Here is a 27,592-nt window from a genome sequence, read left to right as displayed (position 1 = left end):
TCTAACGTCCCCGGATTTCTTTCTGTGGGGAAAGTTGAAAGATATTTGCTATCGTGATCCACCAACAACGCCTTCCAACATGCGTCAGCGCATTGTCAATGCATGTGCGAACATTACGGAAGGCGAACTACTCGCTGTTGAGAGGAATGTCGTTACACGTATTGCCAAAAGCATTGAGGTTGGCGGACATAATTTTAAGCATTTATTGCATGAATGTGGTATTTACAGGTAATCTCGCAGTAATAGCATCCGTTCTCAGACATGATAAGTTCACAAAGGCACATGTATCACATTGGAACAACCGAAATAAAATGTTCAATCGTACTTACGTTCTGAAACTTCCTGGCAGATTAAAACTGTGTGCCGGACCGAGACTCGAACTCGGGACCTTTGCCTTTCGCGGCCAAGTGCTCTACCAACTGAGCTACCCAAGCACGACTCACGCCCCGTCCTCACAGCTTTACTTCTGCCAGTAGCTCGTCTCCTACCTTCCAAACTTTACAGAATCTCTCCTGAGAACCTTGCTTGGGTAGCTCAGTTGGTAGAGCACTTGCCCGCGAAGGCAAAGGTCCCGAGTTCGAGTCTCGGTCTGGCACACAGTTTTAATCTGCCAGGAAGTTTCATATCAGCGTACACTCCGCTGCAGAGTGAAAATATCATTCTGGTACCTACGTTCTGTATTTTAATTTAAAAAACCTACCTGTTACCAACTGTTCGTCTGAAATTGTGAGCCATATGTTTGTTACTATTACAGCGCCATCTATCACAAAGCGAAAAAAGTCGTCCAACTAAAACATTCATACTTCTTTACGTACTACACGAATATGTAATAAAAAATGGGGGTTCCTATTTAAAAAACGCAGTTGATATCCGTTTGACCTATGGCAGCGCTATCCAGCGGGCGAACCATAGCGCCATCTGGTTTCCCCCTTCAAGCTAGGAAAGTTTCGTTCTTTGTAGTTTTTTCGTTTGATGCTTATGTCGTGAGATATTTGGCCCAGTTACGATCAATGGACCACCCTGTATACAGATAAGTCGCAACACTAGAAAATTGTAGCGGAATGCAGGACGACCTGCGAAGTATCGATGCTTGGTGCAGAGTGGCAATTGAGCCTCAACAAAGACACGAATACATAGACTGAAAGTCTATTTATTGTACGATTACAAAATTGCATAACAGTCACTGGAAGCAGTTACGTCCGTAAAGTATCTAGGACTATCCCTAGCGATCTGAAATGGGATGACCACATAAAATTAATAAGTGGTAAGGCAAATGCCAGACAGATCAACAAAGAAAGTAGCTTACAAGGCACTCGTTTGACCAATATTTGAATACTACTCGTCAGTAAGGAATCCGAACCAGATAGGACTGAAACAGGGAATACAGAAGATCCAAAGAAGATCAGCGCGATTAGTTACAGATTCATTTAGTAAACGCGAAAGTGTGACGGAGATGCTCAGCCAGCTCACTGACAGACGCTGCAAGAGAGGCTTTCTGCACCACATAACAGACTACTGTTGAAGTTCCGTAAGAATACGTTCTTAGAAGAGTCAATCAATATATAGCTTCATCTACGTATATTTCACGAAAAAGGCACCAAGATAAAATTAGAGATATTCGAGCCCACAGGAAGGCTTACCAGCAATTGTTCTTCCCATGAACCATTCGCGACTGGAACTGCAAAACGGAGAAGTGACGCTGTTACAAAAAGTACCCTCCGCCACACACTGTGATTAAAGTGCGGCTTCTCACAGGCGTCTAGAGAGGGCTGTAATTATCGTATGGGAGCGAAACTTGGTAGATTTTCTAATGCGTTCTTGCGGAACCGATTTACGCTGGAAAAATATTAGTTCCAATTTTTGCCACCAGTTGCAAATCCGGCTCTGTGAATGCTAGAAAGACGTATAGAAATGCTTCCATATATAATGGATTAGTTACGGGACGTGGGGGAGGAAAGGTCAAACGAATGAGAAAAACATAACGTTGGTTTTATTATTAACTGCCGCTTACACAATTCGTTCAAGATGAGCACCAGAGACGTCGACGAGATGCTGTATATCGCCACATTTGCACCTGCTGGAGAAAATTGGGACTTTTTTTTCGGCGTAAATCGGTTCCGCAGTACGCATTATCGTATCTACGAAACTTCTCTGCCATACGATAATTACAGCCACTCTGGACTTCCGTGAGTAGCTGCACTTTAATTACAACTACCCGCTAGATGGGGCAGCAAGGGTACACATGGATACTTCCAGGAGGACTACACCGCCAGAAAATTGTACCATTGTTCAGCTGGCCTGACGAACAGACGGGGGACAGCAACTGAAATTCGAGCACAGGTGTTACCCTTGAGCCGTCGGGAACATGTTAGAGGGAGCCAGATTGGGATCCAGAGGTGTCGTGTTGTTTACCGCTGACACCACACCACAGAAAATAACAGTAAAGCTGTTATTAAGCTTATCCATTACGGATATTTTAGAACACGTGACTGTTGATTGAATGCAAATACAAAAAATTGTAACCAGCCCCTTTTTGAATATTTATTTATTAATCCATGAACCGGTTCTCTAACCTTTTCAGGTTCATCTTCAGATGGTTTTCTGGAAGTTACATCACTATTTCTAGCATAATGCTGGGTGCATCTGTGGCGTGTTCCATCTTCTTGCCACAGAGCAATCACTCAGCAATATGCTAGAAACAGTGATGTAACTTCCACAAATCCATCTGAAGATGAACCTGAAAAGGTTAGAAAACCGGTTCATGAAATAATAAATAAATATTCAAAAAAGTGAATGACTGCAATTTTATGTATTTACGTACAAATAAGGTTGTTTTTGGAGAAAGGGTGCAAAACTTGCCGGAGGCGGCCATATTGGGCCTATCGCGCTGACGCTTATGCATTTACTACTAACGTGTGTTTAGTTGTGTTTATTAACTAACTCCCCCCATGAACCATAGACCTTGCTGTTGGTGGGGAGGCTTGCGTGCCTCAGCGATACAGATAGCCGTACCGTAGGTGCAACCACAACGGAGGGGCATCTGTTGAGAGGCGAGACAAACGTATGGTTCCTGAAGAGGGGCAGCAGCCTTTTCAGTAGTTGCAGGGGCAACAGTCTGGATGATTGACTGATCTGGCCTTGCAACACTAACCAAAACGGCCTTTCTGTGCTGGCACTGCGAACGGCTGAAAGCAAGGGGAAACTACGGTCGTAGCTTTTCCCGAGGGCATGCAGCTTTACTGTATGGATAAATGATGGTGGCGTCCTCTTGGGTAAAATATTCCGGAGGTAAAATAGTCGGGGACTACTCAGGAGGACGTCGTTATCAGGAGAAAGAAAACTGGCGTTCTACGGATCGGAGCGTGGAATGTCAGATCCCTTAATCGGGCAGGTAGGTTAGAAAATTTAAAAAGGGAAATGGATAGGTTAAAGTTAGATATAGTAGGAATTAGTGAAGTTCGCTGGCAGGAGGAACAAGACTTCTGGTCAGATGAATACAGGGTTATAAATACAAAATCAAATAGGGGTAATGCAGGAGTAGGTTTAACAACGAATAGGAAAATAGGAATGTGGGTAAGCTACTACAAACAGCACAGTGAACGCATTATTGTGGCCAAGATAGATACGAAGCCCACACCTACCACAGTAGTACAAGTTTATATGCCAACCAGCTCTGCAAATGACGAAGAAATTTAAGAAATGTATGATGAGATAAAAGAAATTATTCAGATAGTGAAGGGAGATGAAAATTTAATAGTCATGGGTGACTGGAATTCGGTAGTAGGGAAAGAAGAGAAGGAAACGTAGTAGGTGAATATGGATTGGAGGTAAGAAATGAAAGAGGAAGCCGCCTGGTGGAATTTTGCACAGAGCACAACTTAATCATAGCCAACACTTGGTTCAAGAATCATAAAAGCAGGTTGTATACGTGGAAGAAGCTTGGAGATACTGACAGGTTTCAGATAGATTATGTAATGGTAAGACAGAGATTTAGGAACCAGGTTTTAAATTGTAAGACATTTCCAAGGGCAGATGTGGACTCTGACCACAATCTATCGGTTATCAACTGTAGATTAAAACTGAAGAAACTGCAAAATAGGTGGGACTTTAAGTAGATGGGACCTGGATAAACTGACTAAAACCGAGGTTGTACAGAGTTTCAGGGAGAGCATAAGGGAACAATTGACAAGAATGGGAGAAAGAAATACAGTAGGAGAAGAATGGGTAGCTTTGAGGGATGAAGTAGTGAAGGCAGCAAAGGATCAAGTAGGTAAAAAGACGAGAGCTAGTAGAAATCCTTGGGTGACAAGAAATATTGAATTAATTGACGAAAGGAGATAATATAAAAATGCAGTAAATGAAGCAGGCAAAAAGGAATACAAACGTCTCAAAAATGAGATCGACAGGAAGTGCAAAATGGCTAAGCAGGCATGGCTAGAGGACAAATGTAAGGATGTAAAGGCTTATCTCACTAGGGGTAAGATAGATATTGCCTACAGGAAAATTAAAGAGACGTTTGGAGATAAGAGAACCACTTGTATGAATATGAAGAGCTCAGATGGAAACCCAGTTCTAAGCAAAGAAGGGAAAGCAGAAAGGTGGAAGGAGTATATAGAGGGTCTACACAAGGGCGATGTACTTGAGTGCAATGTCATAGAAATGGAAGAGGATGTAGATGAAGATGAAATGGGAGAAATGATACTGCGTGAAGAGTTTGATAGAGCACTGAAAGACCTGAGTCGAAACAAGGCCCCGGGAGTAGACAACATTCCATTAGAACTACTGACAGCCTTGGGAGAGCCAGTCCTGACAAAACTCTACCATCTGGTGAGCAAAATGTACGAGACAGGCGAAATACCCTCAGACTTCAAGAAGAATATAATAATTCCAATCCCAAAGAAAGCAGACGTTGATAGATGTGAAAATTGCCGAACTATCTGTTTAATAAGTCACAGCTGCAAAATACTAACGCGAATTCTTTACAGACGAATGGAAAAACTGGTCGCAGCTGACCTCGGGGAAGATCAGTTTGGATTCCGTAGAAATATGAGAACACGTGAGGCAATACTGACCCTACGACTTATTTTAGAAGCTAGATTAAGAAAAAGCAAACCTACATTTCTAGCATTTGTAGACTTAGAGAAAGCTTTTGACAATGTTGACTGGAATACTCTCTTTCAAATTCTGAAGGTGGCAGGGGTAAAATACAGGGATCGAAAGGCTATTTACAATTTGTACAGAAACCAGATGGCAGTTCTAAGAGTCGAGGGGCATGAAAGGGAAGCAGTGGTTGGGAAAGGAGTGAGACAGGGTTGCAGCCTCTCCCCAATGTTGTTCAATCTGTATATTGAGCAAGCAGTAGAGGAAACAAAAGAAAATTTGGAGTAGGTATTAAAATCCATGGAGAAGAAATAAAAACCTTAAGGTTCGCCATTGACATTGTAATTCTGTCAGAGACAGCAAAGGACTTGGAAGAGCAGTTGAACGGAATGGACAGTGTCTTGAAAGGAGGATATAAGATGAACATCAACAAAATCAAAACGAGGATAATGGAATTTAGTCGAATTAAGTCGGGTGATGCTGAGGGAATTAGATTAGGAAATGACACACTTAAAGTAGTAAAGGAGTTTTGCTATTTGGGGAGCAAAATAACTGATGATGATCGAAGTAGAGAGGATATAAAATGTAGACTGGCAATGGAAAGGAAAGCGTTTCTGAAGAAGAGAAATTTGTTAACATCGAGTATAGATTTAAGTGTTAGGAAGTCGTTTCTGAAAGTATTTGTATGGAGTGTAGCCATGTATGGAAGTGAAACATGGACGATAAATAGTTTAGACAAGAAGAGAATAGAAGCTTTCGAAATGTGGTGCTACAAAAGAATGCTGAAAATTAGATGGGTAGATCACATAACTAATGAGGAGGTATTGAATAGAATTGGGGAGAAGAGGAGCTTGTGGCACAACTTGACTAGAAGAAGGAATCGGTTGGTGGGACATGTTCTGAGGCATCAAGGGATCACCAATTTAGTATTGGAGGGCAGCGTGGAGGGTAAAAATCGTAGAGGGAGACCGAGAGATGAATACACTAAGCAGATTCAGAAGGATGTAGGCTGGAGTACGTACTGGGAGATGAAGAGTCTTGCACAGGAAGAGTAGCATTGAGAGCTGCATCAAACCAGTCTCAGGACTAAAGACCACAACAAGAACAACAACATTAACTAACTGAGCTAAGATAACATTTGCTTTGCTAAGGTAGAGCACGAGCTTCACACTAAACGTCCCCAGATATGGACAACAAAGAAATTTAAGTATACTGTGCCGAAAAAGTGTGTTTCCTGACTAGCCCAAACATCAGTTTTCGTCATATTAACATTTGTCAACAGCGACGGCGACAGATTTCGTAGTTTGTGTACAACAGCAAGCTCAAATGTTTTGTGTAGTAACTGTAGTTTTCAGCTGATCATGTAGAATCTTCAGAAGCTAACCTAACCAGATCGCGAACGATCGTGTTTACAAGAAAATTCACAGCTGCAGGGCAGACACTGGAATTCTGAAGCAATTTCAGTAACAATTAAAAAAGGTCACTAAAAAAAAACACTCATATACTAGTACAGCAGCCAAGCTTTTCCGGCAGCAAGTTTTTATAACGGACGAGATTTTAGCTCCTGTCTTTTTTTTTTTTTTTAATTATTATTACACAGCTTTCATAACCTCTGATTTGTTATTAGGGCAGAACCACAATATATCATATACTGTTGTATGAAGCAATACCTGTGTGTTTTTGACAAGGAAATCTTACTGAAGCAAAATACTGCGCACAACAAATGCATTACGTATCCCGGGAAAAACTATGAACCCTAGTATGGTGGAAATACCACGTGACTCGAATTCAGCCAATCACGAACTGCAAACATCGGCAAGCGGCAGGGAAAGGATGGCCATACTTTAAATAACCAGAGCTTTAGTAGTCAGAGTCAACAGAAACACTGAGAGGCTATCTGTTGTGTTCATTGAAGAGTCAATTCTTCTTTTCGGCCGGCCGCGGTGGCCGAGCGGTTCTAGGCGCTTCAGTACGGAACCGTGCGACTGCTACGGTCGCAGGTTCGAATCCTGCCTCGGGCATGGATGTGTTTGATGTCCATAGGTTAGTTAGGTTAATTAGGTTTAAGTAGTTCTAAGTTCTAGGGGACTGATGACCTCAGAAGTTAAGTCCCATAGTGCTCAGAGCCATTTGAACCAATTTTTTCTTCTTTTCGGCCGGGCCCGCAGCATAGAATAGTCATATGACATTTTGTAATAAATAACTCCATGTAAGCGGCAAACAGTTTAATTAGTAATACTTCTTTATTACAACCTTATTTTGGCTCAAGCAAACATTTAGATGTTACATTTGGTGGGTCTGCACACGTATATAAAAGTTGTAGATAGAGGCCAGTTTGCGTACACACTTAAGTCTAGTTGAAACAGAAAACGATACTGCATCATTGAGGTAATATTTAACTGTCTACCTGTTGCTAGAGCGTTATAATCAATTAAGCTTCGTTTGTATAAAATATTTTCGTGAAATATTTTTGACAGCTGGATTGACAGTATTTCACGAAAATACTGTATACAAACAAAACTTACGTCATTATAACAACCTAGCAACAAGTAGACAGTCGACAGTTTACTCACTGATGCAGTATGGGCGTCGATTACAACTGTGCAAACTGACCACGTATAAAGTTTACACTGTGACAAAAGTCACAGGACAACGACATGTACATACACAGTTGGTGGTAATATCGCATACACAAGGTATAAAAGGGCAGGACTTGTACTCATTCCATTCACGTGAAAGGTTTTCCGACGTGTTTATGGGTACACGACCAGAGTTAAACTCTGAACGCGCAATGGTAGTTGCGGCTCGACGCACTAGACGTTCCATTTCGAAAATCGTTTGGGAATTCAATATCTCGAGATCCAGAGCGCCACGGGTGTACCGAGAATACCAAATTTCAGGCATTACCTCTCACCACGGGCAAAACAGTGCAGACGGGTTTCACTTAACGTCCGAGAGCAGCGGCGTTTGCGTAGAGTTTCTGTGCTCACATACAAACAACACTGTGTGACATGACTGCAGAAATCAATGAGGGACGTACGACGAACGTATCTACTACCACAGTGCGCCGAAATTTGGCATTAGTTGGCAGTATCAGCAGATGACCGATGAGAGTGCCTTTGCTAACAACAAGACATCGCCTGCAGCACCTCTCTTGGGCTCGTGGCCGTATCGGTTGGATCCTAGACGACTGGAAAACCGTGGCCTTGCCAGATGAGTTCAGATTACAGTTGGTAGGAGACCCCACGAAGCCATGGACCCAAGTTGTCAACAAGGTACTGCGCAAGCTGGTGGTGCCTCCATAATGGTGTGGGCTGTGTTTACATGGAATAGAGTGGGTCCTCTGGTCCAACTGAACTGATCATTGATCAGAAATGGTTATATTTGGCTACTTGGAGACCGTTTGCAGCTATTCATGGACGTCATGTTCCCAAAAAAACGTTGGAATTTTTATCGATAACAATGCGCCATGGCATCGGGCCACAATGGTCCGCGATCGGTTTGAAGAACATTCTGGACAATTTGAGTGTATTATTTGGCTACTCAGGTTGCCCGACATGAACCCCGTCGAACATATATGGGACAGAATCGAGATGCCAGTTCGTGCACACAATCCTGCACTGTTAACACTCCCACAATTATGGACAGCTCACAGAGACAGCATGGCTCAATATTTCTGCGAGGGGCTTCCAACGACCTGTTGAGACCATGCCACGTCGAGATCCTACACTATGCCACGCTAAAGGAGGTCCGACGCGATATTGGGAGGAATACCATGACTTGACACTTCAATGTCTAAACCACGTAGACTCATCAAATTAACATCTACAGGTCTGCTTGAGAATGGTGCTACGGCCGAAACAAGCATTTAGTAAAAAAAGAAGCATTACTGCTTAAATTATTTGCAGGTTACCAGCAATAATTTATTTTCAGTTCTGTCTGTCGCATTTCAGATCGACACGGAAGTGTTTCTAGATGACCTGAGGAATGATCGCAGGAAGTAGTGATTCTCTAGTCCAATAACTTCCAACTCCAAGAATCTTGTTGTGAGAAGGTATAGGATATGACAACATGACTGATTTAGTGATAGGTGAAGGGTTGTTGTCGTTCCCTTCATTACCGCGGTACTAAATGGCATGCTCCAGCGGGATAACACAGGACTCCAGACAGCAGCTCACGGTACAAACGCCTCGTGCAATGTACAGAACCTTGACTGGCCTGCTCGGTGTGCTCACCTGTCACCCATAAGCGTATGTCTGGAATGTTGAGGCAAGACTTACGGTCTCATACCAATCTACAGCCAGCAACATTCATGCCGTGACAAAGAATATACTTCCCACGACGAGAAATTACTTACGTGATATTCGGGAGCTGTTTGCTTCCATGTCACAACGAACACAGGACTGTATTGCCATCATACAGATGATGATGAATGTTAGTTACAAATGGAATAAAAGTTTAATCACTTATTATCCGTTATATGATGAACATATCAAGAAAGTTATTTAAATATCGGACTGGTGCTTAATGGTGTGACGCTTTCCACTTCCGTATTTGTAGTTTGTACGCTACTGGCCATTAAAATTGCTACACCAAGAAGAAATGCGGATGATAAACGGGTATTCATTGGACAAATATATTATACTAGAACTGACATGTGATTACATGTTCACGCAACTTGGGTGCGTAGATCCTGAGATATCAGTACCCAGAACAACCACCTCTGGGCGTAATAACGGCATTGGGCATTGAGTCAAACAGAGCTTCGATAGCGTGTACAGGTACAGCTGCCCATGCAGCTTCAACACGATACCACAGTTCATCAAGAGTAGTGACTGGCATATGGTGACGAGCCAGTTGCTCGGCCACCATTGACCAGACGTTTTCAGTTGGTGAGAGATCTGGAGAATGGGCTGGCCAGGGCAGCAGTCGAACATTTTCTGTATCCAGAAAGGCCCGTACAGGACCTGCAACATGCGGTCGTCCATTATCCTGCTGAAATGTAGGGTTTTGCAGGGATAGAATGAAGGCTAGAGCCATGGGTCGTAACTCATCTCAAATGTAACGTCCTCTGTTCATAGTGCCGTCAATGTGAACCAGAGGTGACCGAGACGTGTAACCAATGGCACCCCATTGCATCACGCCGGGTGATACGCCAGTATGGCGATGACGAATACACGCTTCCAATGTGCGTTCACCGCGATGTCGCCAAACACGGATGCGACCATCATGATGCTGTAAACAGAACCTGGATTCATCCGAAAAAATGTTTTGCCATTCGTGCACCCAGGTTCGTCGTTGAGTGCACCATCGCAGGCGCTCCTATCTTCCTGTCTGTGATGCAGTGTCAAGGGTAACCGCAGGCATGGTCTCCGAGCTTATAGTCCATGCTGCTGCAAACGTCGTCGAACTGTTCGTGCAGATGGTTTTTGTCTGGCAAACGTCCCCATCTGTTGACTCAGGGATAGAGACGTGGCTGCACGTTCCGTTACAGCCATGCGGATAAGATGCCTGTCATCTCGACTGCTAGTGATACGAGGCGGTTGGCATCCAGCACGGCGTTCCATATTACCCTCCTGAACCCACCGATTCCATATTCTGCTAACAGTCATTGGATCTCGACCAACGCGAGCAGCAATGTCGCGATACGATAAACCGCAATCGCGATAGGCTACAATCAGACCTTTATCAAAGTGGGAAACGTGATGGTACGCATTTCTCGTCCTTACACGAGGCATCACAACAACGTTTCACCAGGCAACGCCGGTCAACTGCTGTTTGTGTATGAGAAATCGGTTGCAAACTTTCCTCATGTCAGCACGTTGTATGTGTTGCCACCGGCGCCAACCTTGTGAGAATGCTCTGAAAAGCTAATCATTTGCGTATCACAACATCATCTTCCTGTCGGTTAAATTTCGCGTCTGTAGCACGTCACCTTTGTGGTGTAGCAAATTTAATGGCCAGTAGTGTATTTAATGTTGGAAAGGGGCTAGGCGTCCTCAGATAACATGGCGCACCGCCCGCAACATGCGCAACGACACAAGACTACAGACTGTGTCAGTGTGGATGAGTGCTACTCGAAAGTGAAATACGTCATAGCAACGCTTGTCTGTGATGCAGCATCCTATCACTTGCAGGTGTTGAATGGAAAGGCGTAACCGTGCTGAGAAGACGGACTACGAAATTAAACTGTGTGACTGTAACAAGCAGCGACGACGAGTTATTTAGGCAGAGCAGATGCAGTGGTGTGGAGAGCGGAGCGGGCGGCTCCAGCTCCAGCGGCAAGTGTCTGCCGGCCGCGGCTGCTACTGGCAGAGGCGGCGATCAATAGGCAGGCAGCACCGCCCACGGAGGCCCGGCCCGGCCCGGCCCGGCGCCATCGCCAGCCGGCAAGCGGCCTCTCCGTCCCACCTCACCAGCCTAACAAGCCACCCTACACCAAGATACCGCTACACCTCTATATCTCATCACAGCCGCAGCCGCGATCAACTGGATCTACTAATGCAATGGGGAACTTACTACCATTTTTCGGATTTCTGGTTCTCTGTTGCAAACTGTGATGCAATATGTGTAGCATGTCGTGCAGAATGAAACGATGTCCATGCGCAATGTGTTTCAAATATCTCTCTCTCTCTCTCTCTCTCTCTCTCTCTCTCTCTCTCTCTCTCTGTGTGTGTGTGTGTGTGTGTGTGTGTGTGTGTGTGTGTGTGTGTGCGCGCGCGCGGTTTGAGGTTTTCGGGCGCTAAACAGCATGGTCATCAGCGCCCAAACGCATAGAAACAGGAACACATGCGGTGAAGGGCTAAAAGACACAGACCTGACGCAGTTCCAAATCCTCAAATACAGAGGCAAAACAAGAGGAGAAGAAACGCACGAAAAAGGAAACGAGAACAGAAATCGAAGTGAAACAAGTAGGTAATCGTGACAGGCGGACCTCTTACCTGAAACCTGGGTGAGCCAGTCACACAGCAGCACATTAAAATCCTCTCCCTAAAATCCGAGGCAACAAATTGGACAGGACACAAAACCGTAAGACCTTAACCACAGTCGTTGCGTCGTCTTGCAAAATAGAGGGCAAATCCGGTGGCAAGGAAACCACCGCCCACTGGTCAGAGAATAAAAGACAGTCAAGTAAAATATGGCGGACAGTAATCTGGACGCCACAAGCACTGCAGATTGGGGCGTCCTCCCGCCGGAGTAAAAAACCATGCGTTAAGGGACTGCCCGATGCGGAGGCGAGTGAGCAGAACCTCATCCCGTGTGCATGATTGGTAGGACGTACGCCATGGCCGCGTGGTGGCCCTGACCAGACGCAGCTTATTTTCACCGACTGCCAGCCACTCCTCTTCCCATTGACGCATAACACGAAAACGCAAAAGGGAGGTAACAGCATGGAGGGGGACGGCACATTCAACAACGTGAGGGAGGGAACATGCATGTTTGGCAGCCACATCCGCCAGTTCGTTTCCCCTAATACCCACGTGCCCCGGCACCCAGCAGAAAGAAACCTCCTTCCCCTGCCGTTGCAGGTGGAGTAGGGCATCATGGATGCTCTGGAGGACCGTATCCGCTGGGTACTAGTGTTGCATGGTCTGAAGGGCACTCAGGGAGTCAGAACAGGCACTATGGGACTTAACATCTGAGGTCAGCAGTCCCTTAGACTTAGAACGACTTAAACCTAACTAAGGACATCACACATCCATGCCCGAGGCAGGATTCGAGCTGCGACCATAGCAGCAGCGCGGCTCAGGACTGGAGCACCTAGAACCGCTCTGTCACAGCGGCCGGCGCAATGTGTTTCTTTCATAGCTTGTAATAAAAAGCTGAAATCTGTTCTTCCCTTTTGAATCACCCGGTGTATCTATAGCAAGGTTTTTGATTTTGTTTCTAAGATTACGATATCGCAAACAATGGACAGACAATGGAAAAATCAACTTCAAATACAGAAAGGTTCGAGGTTTCTTAAAGAACTAAGCAAGGGGTGCAATGAAATATTATTAAAAATTTGACAGCATATGCTCATTTGCTGGCTATCACTGAATCAACTTACACCTTAAACATTATAGCACGTTGATACGATATAGCATAATAATGATTGTGTTGTGTTCCTAAATCGTACAGAGCAATTAATTTCAAATGCCATTTCTGTAAGCTTTGTAAGGTGTTTCCTTACACGATGATGCCCGCTGCCTCACATTCAAAACATTTCAGAAATTCACTAGTTACTTGTTGCCGCTCTATAAACTGTGTTAAAATTTATTCTCGTGAGGTTACGTAGGAGCGCAAGAAACAACTCGTTGATCTTCGATCAATAATTTCTAGATATCAAGCAATCCGAAAATTAGACGTCATAGTTTATCACATAACGATAGCATTATTTGAGGGGGAGAGGAAAATAAGGGCTAGTAGGACGATATTTCCTCCACAAAGGGAGGTATTGCACACAAACTTATCACACTTATACCTAAAAACAAAAAATGAGACGTTTGCGCAATTACACACGGTACGGCAGCTATGATAGTTTCGTTAGTTACTTCCAATATCGCAGCGCTACTGCGATTCTGATTATGCGTCAGGAATGGTGGTCATTTCGGGACTGCTTTTAGGTGTGTGTGTGTGTGTGTGTGTGTGTGTGTGTGTGTGTGTGTGTGTGATGAGGATTTTAAGGGCAAACAGAATCGAAATGACCGCTACAAGTGATACTGGGAACTCATCCGCTTCGCAATTACGAAACATGAAAGAGAAGCAATGCATGTTTCTCAACTAGGTAAGACTGTCATGTTTCACATTTAAATGAAGTTTTTTTTTTTATACAGTTGTAACAAGTTATGTACAATTATATGAGTGATTGCGTCAAAAAATAAAAATTGTTGAACAAATATTTAAATCGGGATATTCTCAAACAATTAGAATGTCATAGGCCTACTGCACGAAAACATGAAAGCAGTATGTATCATCAACTCTGTGAAATTACGTAGACGAGGTAGTGAGTTAATGGACGATTCATGAGCCAGTGGAATTTTTAAATTCTGAAAACGAAGATACTCGTGGTGAAGAGCGAGGAAGGCTACCGCCAAATATGACAGGATTTGCCTAAGATTGTTTGATGCCCGGATAAGACACAGCCTACACATTGCGATGATGCCACTTGAATTCGTTTTACAGAATATTACCTAAAAACTGCGAGTGAAATAGCCATGGATACAACCGACGTATTCCTCTGACGACAATACAACTCGTTCAGCAATAAGCATTAAAGCAATTGAAGGTAACATGAGTACTTCTCGCATGCAACGCAGACCAAACAGCGTCTCTGCCAACCAGAAGATGAGATGCACCGGCTCCAGGGGCCACCGAAGGCTAGCTAAGCACACCATTCTTCACTAAGACGATTATATTCAACGCCAATATTACTAATTTTATATATTAATATTGGCAACAGATCCGTTTCAAACGAGTGATTTGCTTATAAATACTCGTGCCTCACATGTTTGAGTCGTCCTTCACGCTGAATTGTAACCAGCGAAAAAATACTGCTATCGAAGCACAAAAAATTCGAATATGCTCCTGTTTAAAAGACGGACTGAAAAGTGGGGCACCAGCTGCCTCATTATCTTCCTCAGGACCCTCAAAAAAATTCCTAAAGATTCTGGCATGCGAACATATTTGCGCTCTTTTTAACATGCAGCACACCTCTCACCCCCATGAGCTCCCCTAACCGTAACTCGCTCACACACTAGTGAATCGCTGTATGTAGCTCATACCCATCCACTCCCACTTGCCAGTCTTCACACACTCATTCATCCCAGCGCATTGACATTATCTCTTTGTCTCTAACTGCCACAGTCTCCTCCGTTGCGTCCTACTACTACAGTCTCTTCCCACTGTCACTATGTCTCTCTCCCTCGTTGTCGTTGTTATATACTCTATCTCTCATTACCACTGACTCTCATCCACTTTCACTTTCTCATTCTCTTTGTCCCTCCCCTCTGGCACCGTCTACTTCACTCTTTTCCTAACATTGTTCTGTCACTATGTTCCACTGCCAGTGGGCCCCTCTCTCTCAAACTGCCGCTGTCTCCTTCGCTCTTTCTATAACTCAACCACTGTGTACTATCTTCCAGTATTTATTACTTTTCCTTCGCTTTCCCACTCCCATTGTTTCCTTCTCTCTCAGCATAAAGAAGCATGCATACGAACGCATGCCGATATTTTTGGGAAATTTTGAAAGAAGCTGAGAAAGGTAGAATGAGGCAGCTGGTGCCCCACTTTTCATTCGGAGTCTTTTTGATAAACAAGAACATATAAGCATTTTTTGTGCTCCGATAGGAGTATTTTTCCACTGGTTCCCTTCTTCTCTCTGCAACAGCAGGGTATGTCATTCGCACGAAAAGAACTTTAATGGGTCAGCAAAATTTTGATCGTTTATTTATGTGAAATCGAAATCAAGCAAAATTAATTTTACACCTCAAACCGAATTTTACGTCTACAAAATTTTTTATGAGCTTCAGCACTTCAACATGGGATTCCCAGAACCCTTCTGATGTAACGGAAACACTTTACAGCATATTTCCCCGTGCTACGTCACTTCATAAACTGTGTTTTCGCCTCATACCGCATTTTAGGTACACAAGTAGGGTAACTCTGAACCTCTGTTCCTGGGATCTGGAGCTTCGGAATATATCGTAAAAGTTACCACCGTATGCTGTGCACAGCCATCTTGGAATCGGCGGCACGGTTTTGGTATCCAAAAACCAGGTTTTTGGGGGGTTTTCTATAACGAATAAAGATTTTTGAAGACGGGAAGATGGCACTTCTAGATAAATGCGTAGAGAATATACCGATAAAAATTGGAGCAATTTGCTGCAGTTATTAGACAACCGCTGCTGACGACGAAAAAAGGAATAACATTCTTTTCGGTTTTTCTCAGGAAAAGCCATGAGCTAATGGTGGAAAAAGAACCAATCGTTTTACTGCATTTTACTATGTGGGAGGGAGTGTGCAATGTTAAAAAACTGAGCCTATAATGTAGGATGGTTACAGTAAGACGATCGTTCAGTTGGGTATCCAAATGGTCACTAGCCCTAGGACTATCCGAACCACTCGACCCTACCTATCTCCAATAGAACCGGAGGTAAGAGCCCTGGAAAAATCCCATTTTTATGCTCCGCGTTTTGGAACATATTACTGACACAGTTAAGGATTTTGAGAATACCAAAGCTCGGAAATTAAATTTGCTGTTAAAATTTTTGTTATTTTTGAAATTGGGTGACTGACTATATCTTTTCGTATTGTATCTCTGACAATAAATAATTATTCTATAAAATTAATACCCTAAATAATTTTTGAATGCTAGGATTGGAACAGCTAGTCAGCCTAACTTCAACATCGGCTGGGAGCACCAAGATAGTACCCGCTTGCGGGCGACGGACAAGATACGACTCTCTCTGTCCTCAAAAAGGGATCGGAAATAATGTTCGTTAAGTACAACGGATCACCGTCTCTCCAGCTTGTTCCAGGCGAAATGTGCCGATGCTACTGGATGAATTAATGCACAAACGTCATTGCATCACATTTCACTATAGAAGTTATTATGAACAGCGGGAAAATTAAAACAAGTAAACAGACGGTAAGAAAAACGCTCGACACACAACGGAAAACATTGACGGATTATTTGTCGGGAACGTATTACATCTGCAGAAAGCTGTTGTTAAATACGACAGCAATACAACGGCATTTGTCACAGTTATTTGCGAGCAAGAAGATTGCTGAAAGCCGTGAGTTATCCCCGCACTGTTTGCTTTCCCTCAGATCTCTACTGAAATGTCACTTTCGCTGCTGCTCTTCTCCAGCGAATCCGTGAAGCGTGCATGCTTACCAACACTTCAACACGGGTCACCAAGGACGAGAACACTAACGCCTTTCGCACATACTGTTCCAAAGTTTCGTCTTTGAGACGAAGCACAACATGGTCAAAAACTTCCGGCGTATTTCTTTTTGAATCTTTTTACTCTATATTCGATGCATCGTGGAAAAAGATTAGAAAAATAACAAAACTTAGAAAGTGAGATTTCTGACACGTACAGAACAAATGTGTTGTTTACAAAATACGTTTTTTTCCAGTTTCAGTCACTTTCATCCAATATTTATTGGCACTGCGTGTTTCGGCAGGATACTCCGTCGTCGGGCGCCTGGACATAATTTATGCATCAATGTACCGGGTGATCAAAAAGTCAGTATAAATTTGAAAACTTAATAAACCACGGAATAATGTAGATAGAGAGGTAAAAATTGACACACATGCTTGGAATGACATGGGGTTTTATTAGAACAAAAAAAAGTATTGCTAGACGCGTGAAAGATCTCTTGCGCGCGTCGTTTGGTGATGATCGTGTGCTCAGCCGCCACTTTCGTCATGCTTGGCCTCCCAGGTCCCCAGACCTCAGTCCGTGCGATTATTGGCTTTGGGGTTACCTGAAGTCGCAAGTGTATCATGATCGACCGACATCTCTAGGGATGCTGAAAGACAACATCCGACGCCAATGCCTCACCATAACTCCAGACATGCTTTACAGTGCTGTTGACAACATTATTCCTCGACTACAGCTATTGTTGACGAATGAAGGACATATTGAGCATTTCCTGTAAAGAACATCATCTTTGCATTGTCTTACTTTGTTATGCTAATTATTGCTATTCTGATCAGATGAAGCGCCATCTGTCGGACATTTTTTTGAATGTTTGTATTTCTTTGGTTCTAATAAAACCCCATGTCATTCCAAGCATGTGTGTCAATTTGTACCTCTCTATCTACATTATTCCGTGATTTATTCAGTTTTCAAATTTATACAGACTTTTTGATCACCCGGTATGTGAAGTGACGATATGATTTTTTGCTGTGCGATTAATAATTGGTGTACAAATAACATAATTTTGTTTGCACATGTGCCAACAGCCTCGATATGTTTTTCAAATGAAAACATTCTCTCTTACGACTGTACAGTTTTCAAATTTGTTGTCGGCCAATTTCGACTTCTTGGTCATCATCAAAAACGACTTCCATGTTCCGCAGCGGCGCACAGCAGATACAAGCCATTCGTAGAGGATAACAGAGAAGGCAGGCGGTATGAGTGACGACTTCCTAGCAAACAGAATTCAGTATTCAGTTCTTAACGTAGAGGTTTCATTAGGGCCATCACTACATCTACATGGTTACTCTGCAATTCACACTTAAGTGCCTGGCAGAGGGTTCATCGAACCATTTTCATACTACTACTCTACCATTCCACTTTTGAATGGCGCGTGGAAAAAAGGAACACCTAAATCTTTACGTTCGAGCTCTGATTTCTCTTATCATGATGATCATTATTTCTCCCTACGTAGGTGGGTGTCAACAAAATATTTTCGCATTCGGAAGAGAAAGTTGGTGACTGAAATTTCGTAAATAGATCTCGCCGCAATGCAAACCGCCTTTGTTTCAGTGACTGCCACCTCAACTCGCGTATCATATCAGGGACACTCTCATCCCCATTGCGCGATAACACGAAACGAGCTGCCCTTCTTTGCACTTTTTCGATGTCCTCCGTCAATCCTACCTGGTAAGGATCTCACACCGCGCAGCAATATTCGAGCAGAGGACGGACAAGTGTAATGTAGGCTGTCTCTTTAGTGGGTTTGTCGTATCTTCTAAATGTTCTACCTCGTGGTAGTGTGGCAGGAGCTATAAACAATAGGGTCACTCTTCCATGCGCGAGAAAACGATACCTGCAGAAAGTACAGGCAATTTGCAGACGATAATTTCATTTTTTTCCCGCTTGGCCAACGTTTAGTCAAAAATTAACACCAAGATGTTTTGCTATAGGAACGATCTTCACAAAGCGCGAGTAGCTAGGAAAGAAGCCGCGTGCGGATGACACATCCGGACCCACGCGGGCGTCCTTGTTCGTGTTGACAACACGCGGCGGATGCGTACGCCACAGGCTCTTGACGGGACTCGCCGAGGAGTTGTCAGACTCAGTGCGACATGTTCAATGTTACGACCTTCTTTCGTTCGGTTCTCTACTGAAGCTTTTTCCAGTTTCCAACCAACACGATTCGTTTAGCCGAAGCAGACCCTTGTACCTCAGTTTGTTATGAACAGTAGCGCTGTTAACAGGATCACTCTGCCGGCACTGTGGCCTAGCTTCCACCATATGTTAAATGTATCATCTTCATCTACATCCATACTCCGCAAGCCACCGTAAGGTGCGTGGCGGAGTGTACTCTGTACCACCACTAGTCATTTTCTTTCCTGTTTCACTCACAAACGGAACGAGGGAGAAACGACTGTCTGTATGCCACTGGTTGATCCTTATTTCTCGTCTCTCATCTTCGTGGTCCTTACCCGATATGTATGTTGAAGGCACTGGAACCGTTCTGCAATCAGCTTCAAATGCCAGTTCTCTAAGTTTTGTCAACAGTGTCCTCGAAAAGAACGTCGCCTTCCCCTCAGGGATTCCCAGTTCAGTCTATGTAACACTTACATGTTGTTCGAACCTACCAGTAATAACTCTAGCAGCCTGCCTCTGAACAGCTTCGATGTCTTCCCTTAACCCAACCTCCTGCAGAACCCAAACACTCCAGCAGTGCTCAAGAATATGTCGCAGTAGTGTCCTATATGCAGTCTCATCTGTACACATGAAGCACGCTTTCACAAAAATTCTCCCAATGAACCGAAGTCCACCATTCACCTTCCCTGCCACAGTCCTGACATGCTCGTTCCAAATCATATCGCTCTGCAAAGTTAAGCCCAGATATTTAAACGACGAGTGTCAAAAAGGACACTACTAACGCTGTATACGAACACTACGGGTTCGTTTGCTATTCATCCGCATTAACTCCAATTTTTCTACATTTAGTGCTAGTTGCCACTCATCACCCCAACTACAGTAGACGTTATCTTGTATCCTCCTACACTCACTCACCTCCACACCTTCCCGTATTCCACAGCATCATTAGCAAACAACCGCAGATTGCTGTCATTTTAAATATGTGCAACGATGATAAGCAGTTTTTGCGGTGCCAATATGGCTTTACTATATTAGGACATGTTTTAAAGCAGGTATGCCTCGTCGTGTTTTAGGCACATGTTATACACACGTAATTACGGCATATTTTATTAAGATGTAGACTGTCCATTAGTCGTTTTAGTTCTTCCATGTTTTGCTGCGGATCAGAAGATGGTCATCGCTGACCGAAACTGGTAAGCTAAGGACTAACAGATTGTGTGATCATAAAAAATGGGTCAAATGGGTCTGAGCACTATGGGACTTAACTGCTGTGGTCATCAGTCCCCTAGAACTTAGAACTACTTAAACCTAACTAACCTAAGGATATCACACATATCCATGCCCGAGGCAGGATTCGAACCTGCGACCGTAGCGGTCACGAGGCTCCAGACTGTAGCGCCTAGAACCGCACGGCCACTCCGGCCGCCTGTGTGACCAAAGACGGACATAAAGGATATTTATTGTACACTTTCTGAATCAATGTTTCATTCGTGACTACATGGGAGATTATGAAACTTCCATGAAATGTTTATAATATCGCCCATTTTACTCGTGAATTAGTTAGTTTTATGTTCTTTCGATTTGTTGCTTGTGAGCTACACGAGAATGTAGAAAGCTCAGCAAATATTGGTTTGCGTGAAACATGCTACATAACCTTTCGATTTCAGCATTTCCCGTACCCAGCTTCCTTTTCCGTTCACTTCGAGAAGCCATCCTGTATACAACTTACGTTACACGACATATAACAGCCGTCAGGCTGTTAGCAGATGACGCAGTTATGTGCCGTGAGTGCGTATCGTTAATAAGTGGTTAAGAGATGCTGGAATATTTGATGATGGTCTCTCAGCATAAATGAATGCAACATAACGTGTGTAAGTACAAGAAAAAGACCTTAACTTTCTTTGACAGATGATCGACGATCAGTCACAGCAGCCTTTACACTGATGGACCACAACATTATGACCACTACCCACCGCGAGACACAATGCCGCCTGGTGGCGTTGCAGACGCGTGACGCGGTTAGGAAATTATACAATGCGGTGACAAACGTCGTGGGATACCTCCCAATATCGTTTCGGACCTACTTTTGCCCGGCGTAAAGCAGCGACTCCACGTGGCATGGACTCAGCAAGTCGTTGGAAGTCCCCTGCAGAAACATTGAGCCACGCCGCTTCTATAGCCGTCCATAACTGCGAAAGTATTGCTGGTGCAGGATTTTGTGCGCGAACTGGCCTCTCGATTAAGTCCCGTAAATATCCAATAGGATTAACGTCAGGAGATGTGGGTGGCCATATCATTCGTTCGAACAGCACAGAATGTTCTTCAAACCAGTCGCGAAAAGTTGTGGCCCGGTGACAATTCCATCGTTGTCTACCAGCTTACACAGTGCTTTGTTGACAACTTGGGTCCCTGGCTTCGTGGGGTCTCCTACCAACTGTTATAGGAACTCATCTGACGAGGCCACGGTTTTCCAGTCGTCTACGGTCCAACCGATATGGTCACGAATCGAGGAGACGCCCTGCAGGCGATGTCGTGCTGTTAGCAAAGGCACTCGCGTGGGTCGTCTGCTGCCATAGCCCATTAAGGGAGCTTTACTATCTTTGGCCCGAAAAAAGCATGTTCTTTGAGGAAATTTTTTAGGTATATGTTACAGATATCAATGTCAAATTTGGTCAAATTGTTTATTGATATTTGCTCTACAAAGTGGAATTTTTTCGACCGGAAATGTCGAAAAGCAAAGGCGGAAGTGCCGTCGGAACGAAACAAAATTTCGATGTTGACCTCCACGCGCGGTACGTCACAGGTCAGCCGGCTTGTCTGAAATCAAAATTGAGTTGACGTTAGCGAAGTATATAAGATTCTTTAGGAGTTGTACCTCGCTTAAGATATTTGGACCATAGGAAACAAAATGACGACCATTTGAAAAAGATAGGATTTTTTTCATCGATTTTCGACTTCGTCGGTCTAGTAAAAATATTTATAGTTGATGGATCGGAATAAAAGTGGTACAACTCCTAGACAATTTAGTTACCTTCATCGGAAACAAAGAATCATGCCAATCGGTTCAGTAGATTTGAAGTTACCATACCGCGCGATACAAAAAAGCTCATTTCGAGTAAAACGCGTTTGAAGTTTTGACTACATATAAATGCAACATTATGCAACGTACGTTGAATCTGCTATTCCTGGTCGATAAACTAGTCCTTCCTCACAGAGGGCGTTCTGCTCGATCTGGGCCATCCCGCGCTGCTCCAGAGCCGCTCTTACGGCCGGTGACAAGCGGTTTTAGGCCGCTTGAATCCGGTGGTCGTCCGAATGCTTGGCGAACTGCGTCGGATAGAGCCCAGGGTGACGTCCATCGTTGTCATGATCTTCAGAATTGCTGAATACCCTTCGTTGAAGCTGCTCACTGCCAGGAAAGTCGTAATCTCCACAGTCTTCGCACCAGAATGCAAATGCTTGGGGGCTAACTTCCAAACACACGCGTTCAAACTTCCATTTGAATTTTGTGTTTCCTCCAAAGCACCGGTACAATAACTCGTCCTCTGAAAGAAAAAAAAAACTGTTGCGTGAAAAAGGCCGATTTCAGGCAGCTGCATTTTTTGTTCAACCGCGAATAACAAACATTTCCGTTCCGTATTCGGAAAAACCGTTTCACGGGTGGATTCTAAACAGTTATATGGATCCAAAAATGCATTTTTTAAAAAATCGATTTTTTGAACCAAATGATAGTAAACCTCCCCTTAACGCCAAATTTCGCCGCACTGTCTTAAAGGATACGTTCGTCGTACGTCAAACGTTGATTTCTGCGGTTATTTCACGCAGCGTTGCTTGTCTGTTAGCAATGACAAGTCTACACTAACGATGCTGCTCCCAGTCGTTAAGGCCGTCGGCCACTGCGTTGTCCGCGAAGAGAGGTAATGTATGGAATTTAATATTCTCGGCATACTCTTGACACCGTGTGTCTCGAAATGTTGCATTCCCTAACGATTTCCGAAATGGAATGTGCCATGTGCCTAGCTCCAACTACCATTCCGCGTTCGAAGTCTTAATTCCCGCCGTGCCGCCATATTCACGTCGGAAAGCTTTTCACATGAATCATCCGAGTACAAATGGCAGCACCGCTAATGCATTGCCCTTTTATACAACGTGTACGATACTACCGACATCTGCATATGTGCATATCGAAATCCCTTGAATTTTGTCACCTCGGTGTATAAGCAGAGCAGAGAGAATGGGGAATGATTCTAGCGATGACAAGAGAAAGCACTTATATAAGCGACTTGGACAAACATCAGACTGTTTTGGCCAGGCGCCCGAAAACCGCCATTTCTAAATCAACGAAGCTGGTCGGCTGTCCGTGTGATACTGTCGTGTAAACCTATGGAAAGTTGTCGTACTACAATGAAACCATGAGTAGGTGACAAGGGGTTGTATGTCCTCGCCTCTTTGTAGAAAGTGGATGTCGAAGCTTCCCGCTCTGTAAAGCAGGATAGTCGGCAATTTGTTGCAAATTTGACGACAGAGTACAACGCTGGTGCAGTTGGAAGTGTTTAGCAGCGTACCGTTCAGCGCACATTGCTGAACGTCCGACTCCGCAGCAGGCGATCCGTACGTGTTTTCATATTGAACCAAACATATTATTAGTTACGATTGCTACGGCCACGTGATCACGGAGAGTGGACAGTTTATGAGTGAAAACGTGTTACCTGGTCGGATAAAGCACGTTTCTTATCGCACGAGGTTGATGATCGTATCTGGATACCCGTCATCTAGGCGAATGGTTGTTTAAACCATGTACGGCGCCGCAGATGTTGGCAAAGTATTTTGGAGTACACCGTTCAACGCACATTGTTGTATGTGGGGTTCCGCAGATGAATGCTCCTGCGAGTTCCCATGCAGACCGAGAGACACTGTCAATTACGATTTCAATGGGCGCTGGGTCTCCGAGATTGGAGCGTAGATCAATGGAAACCTGTCGGCTCGAAAGATTAATCACGTTTCTTGTTGAACCCAGTCAATTGCGTGTGGGGATACACCGTCGTTCAGGCGAACGCGAGCTCGAAACATGCACCGTTCCATGAAAGCAGGCTGATGGGGCAATACGTATGATACTCACCTGCGCTTTCATCGGACGTGTGATAGTAATCGAAGGCACCATGGCAGCTATGGACTACATGAACATTCTGGTGGACCAGCTGAATCCTTCCATGTTCGGCGACGTCATTGGTATCTTCTAGCAGAATAACTGTCCCCATCACAATGCCCGTTCTACAGTGGTTTGAGAAGCAGGATAGTGAACTCACATTGACGTCTTGGTTACCAAATTCGCCTCACCTTAATCCGATGGAAAACACACTCTAAGAGAGAGAGAAAAAGGCACATCGCGAAAATCCGAATGGGACGGAAATCGGTAGATGTAATGTATATTTAGAGATAGACAAATGATTACAATTTCAGGATTTATTTACGCGAAAGAGCTTCAAAATTGAGCACGTCTATAACGTGTTGGTCCTCCTCTGACCCTTACGCAAGCCACTTACATAGTTAACATGATACCTGTCAATTGTTAACGTATGTTCTGTATTTTTTATAAATTATTTATAATAGTACATTTCTTCTACTCATTGTACAGGGCCCTGAAGATGGCATCAATGTAATGCCGAAATAGGAAGCACATAAAAGTTCATAAAATAAATTCCTACAATACATACGGATGTTGGTAAATTATTGCATCAAGAAGTTATTCGACTTGGTATTGATTGATACAGTTGTTGGATGTCCTCCTCAGGCATATCGTGCCAAATTCTGTCCAATGGGTGAGTTGGATAGTTAGACTCTCGAGCTGGTTGAAGGGCACTGCACATAACGCTACAAACGTTCTCAGCTTGGGAGAGATCCGCCGACCCTGCTGCCCAAGGCAGGGTTTGGCAAACACGAAGACAAGCAGCGGAAACTTTCGCTGTGTGCGGGCGGGCATTATCTTGCTGAAATGTAAGCCCAAATTGATTGCTATGAACGGCAACAAAACGTGCCGTAAAATATCGTCGACGTACCGCTGTGCTGTAAGGGTCCCGCTAAGAAAAAAAAGTGGCACCTCAGACCATCACACTTGATTGTTGGGCTGTGTGGCGGGTGACAGACAGGTTGGTATCCCACCACTGTCCAGGGCGCCTCCAGGCAGGTCTTCGCTGATCATCGGGCCTCAATTCAAAGCGGGACTCATCACTGAAGACTCTTCTACTCCAGTCACTGAGACTCCAGGCTGAAGAAGTACCTGAAGACGCCATCCTGGGCTTGCATTTTAGCAAGGTAATGCCCGCCTGTACACGGCCTAAGTTCCTACTGCTTGTCTTCGTGCTTGCCATAGGCTACCTTGGACAGCGAGGTCACGGGATCTCTCCTTAATTCAGAACGTATGGAGCATTATGGGCATTCAGACAGTTTCTTTATGGTGCTTCTTTTCCTTAGAGTGTATCTGGAATGATTGGGCACGAGCTTCGTGAGCACAAATGAACGAAGGACTCGCAGAGTCCATACCAAGCACAGTAGTTGCTGTATTGTGTTACAGAGGTGGACCAGCAAGCTACTTAGCAGGTGGCCATAATGCTTTGGTTCATCACTGCATGTATGAAGGAGTATCTCCCCAGTGTAGCTTATAGTGGAACAACTACCAACTCTAGCAGTAGAGGAAGCAGATACGACATCGATATTTTAGGTAAAGAAACCTAACAAAGCATGACTGACCCACGACGGGTACTGGATTACTGATCGTTACCTGGGGCTGTTAACGAGGTCTTCGCCAGGCTGTAAAGGCCCTAGGGATGTCCACCGACCGCCGTGTCATCCTCCGCCTTGCAAGCATCATGCATACGGTCAGTACGCCGCTCTCCCGACCGTTGTTCACACTTTACAGACCGTGGAGCCGCTACTAGTGGGTCAAGCAACTCCTGAATTGGCACCACGAAGCTAAGTGCACCCAGTAACAGTGCTCCATCCTGGGAAAAGTCCCTGGCAATACCAACAATCGAATCCAGTTCCTCCATATGGCAGCCCGCTGTGCTGACCACTCAGCTACGGAGGCAAAATTAGAGCTATAACCACTTTGGATTATCAGAGGCGACAGAGAAGATGCAAGACGAACACTTCACAAACATACTCCGCAAAAGCCAGTGGGAGCCGCCACACCATCAAGGAGGATTTTACTCACGTAAAATACGAGTCATGAAACATCTCCTGCAACACACATCACACACATGTCGACGATTTTTCTTCCTTGTTACAATCCGCCACTGAAATTAAAAAGCGGGTGGAGGAAATTACAGTAAATTGTTTGGCAATGGTGGTTCTGTGCAACATTGTTATGATAATAGCATACCTACTTAATCTGTCAGGTACTCTATTGTTCTGAACTTATTGCTGTTTTCGTAATTTTTTTAAATTTAGGTTTCATGGTAGAGGTGTCTCTGTTCCACAGGCAAATAAAGTTATGCGGCTATGATGGACGATGAATGCGCTCTGCTACGTGTGTAAACTTCTTAATAACATTTATCTCTGAAAGCCTCCAGAGTTCCCTTTACACAGACGAGTAGTGTGCTCTCTCAGCGTTGTTTGCAGCTCTTACCTTGGTTTCCGCGATGGGTAGCACGTCGTCCATAGTGCAGTAGGACTGGAACCTGTGCGCAGCCGGAGAGGTGGTGTATGCATATGCTTCCTTCCCAGCCTTACACGACATGCATGAGCCCATAAATGACTGGTTTTGTGGCACCGGCGAACGCTGCAAACGATTTCAACGTAAGCCATTTAGTAACAACCAAAGACTTGTATGCTGCAAGTACACGTTTCAGTACGATATGTTGGCCGAAAAACTTAAAATATTACATGCAAATCTAATGGCGAACAACTTTAACGAGTTAGTTCCGATTTATTGGGTTCGTGCATACGTTCTTGGCGTTTTTGTTTTGCATGTTGGTATCCCCGTTGCTACGGGTTTATTTATCGATTGTCATTTTTTATTTGTAGTTCACTGTTGCTATCAGTGTTAACATGTTGTCATTTGAATATAGTGAATGAAGCTGCGGACGCTACAAAATGGAGTGCCAAGAGGAGAAATCGGAACATTTCCGACAGATTCCTCTGTTTGAATTCAATACAGGCGTGACAGCAGCGGAGGCAGCCAGAAACATTTGCGCCGTGTGTGGAGATAATGCCTTTAGACAGAGCATGGCAAGAAAATGGTTTTCTCGTTTTAAGGAGGATCTTTTGACATTTGTGACTCTCCATGTTAGGAGGACTTTCGGGGTTTGTTGAAGATCGTTTTAATGCATTAATCCACCATGCTCCACGCGTATGTACTCGAAAGTGACAAATGTGATGAACTGTGATCATTCTACTCTCGTACGACATTTTCGTACAATGGCGAAGGTCCAAAAACCGGATGTATG

General features: G+C 44.2%; 1 protein-coding gene across 5 annotated transcripts in view; it reads right to left on the bottom strand.

Moving 5' to 3' along the window:
- The window catches only part of LOC126410973 (uncharacterized), a 612,461-nt gene that overhangs the window by 552,453 nt on the left and 32,416 nt on the right, over window positions 1-27,592 (bottom strand). For all 5 annotated transcript variants that reach the window (XM_050081329.1, XM_050081331.1, XM_050081334.1 and 2 more), the window contains one exon: window positions 26,773-26,925. In XM_050081329.1, coding sequence (XP_049937286.1) covers window positions 26,773-26,895 — 123 coding nt within the window. In that variant the 5' untranslated portion in view covers window positions 26,896-26,925. The remainder of the gene's footprint in view (window positions 1-26,772; window positions 26,926-27,592) is intronic.

The sequence above is a fragment of the Schistocerca serialis genome, chromosome 1 (assembly GCF_023864345.2).
Source record: "Schistocerca serialis cubense isolate TAMUIC-IGC-003099 chromosome 1, iqSchSeri2.2, whole genome shotgun sequence".
Taxonomy (NCBI): Eukaryota; Metazoa; Arthropoda; class Insecta; order Orthoptera; family Acrididae; genus Schistocerca; species Schistocerca serialis.
The sequence above is the reverse complement of the archived record's forward strand: the minus strand, read 5'-3'. Positions and strand labels throughout refer to the sequence as shown.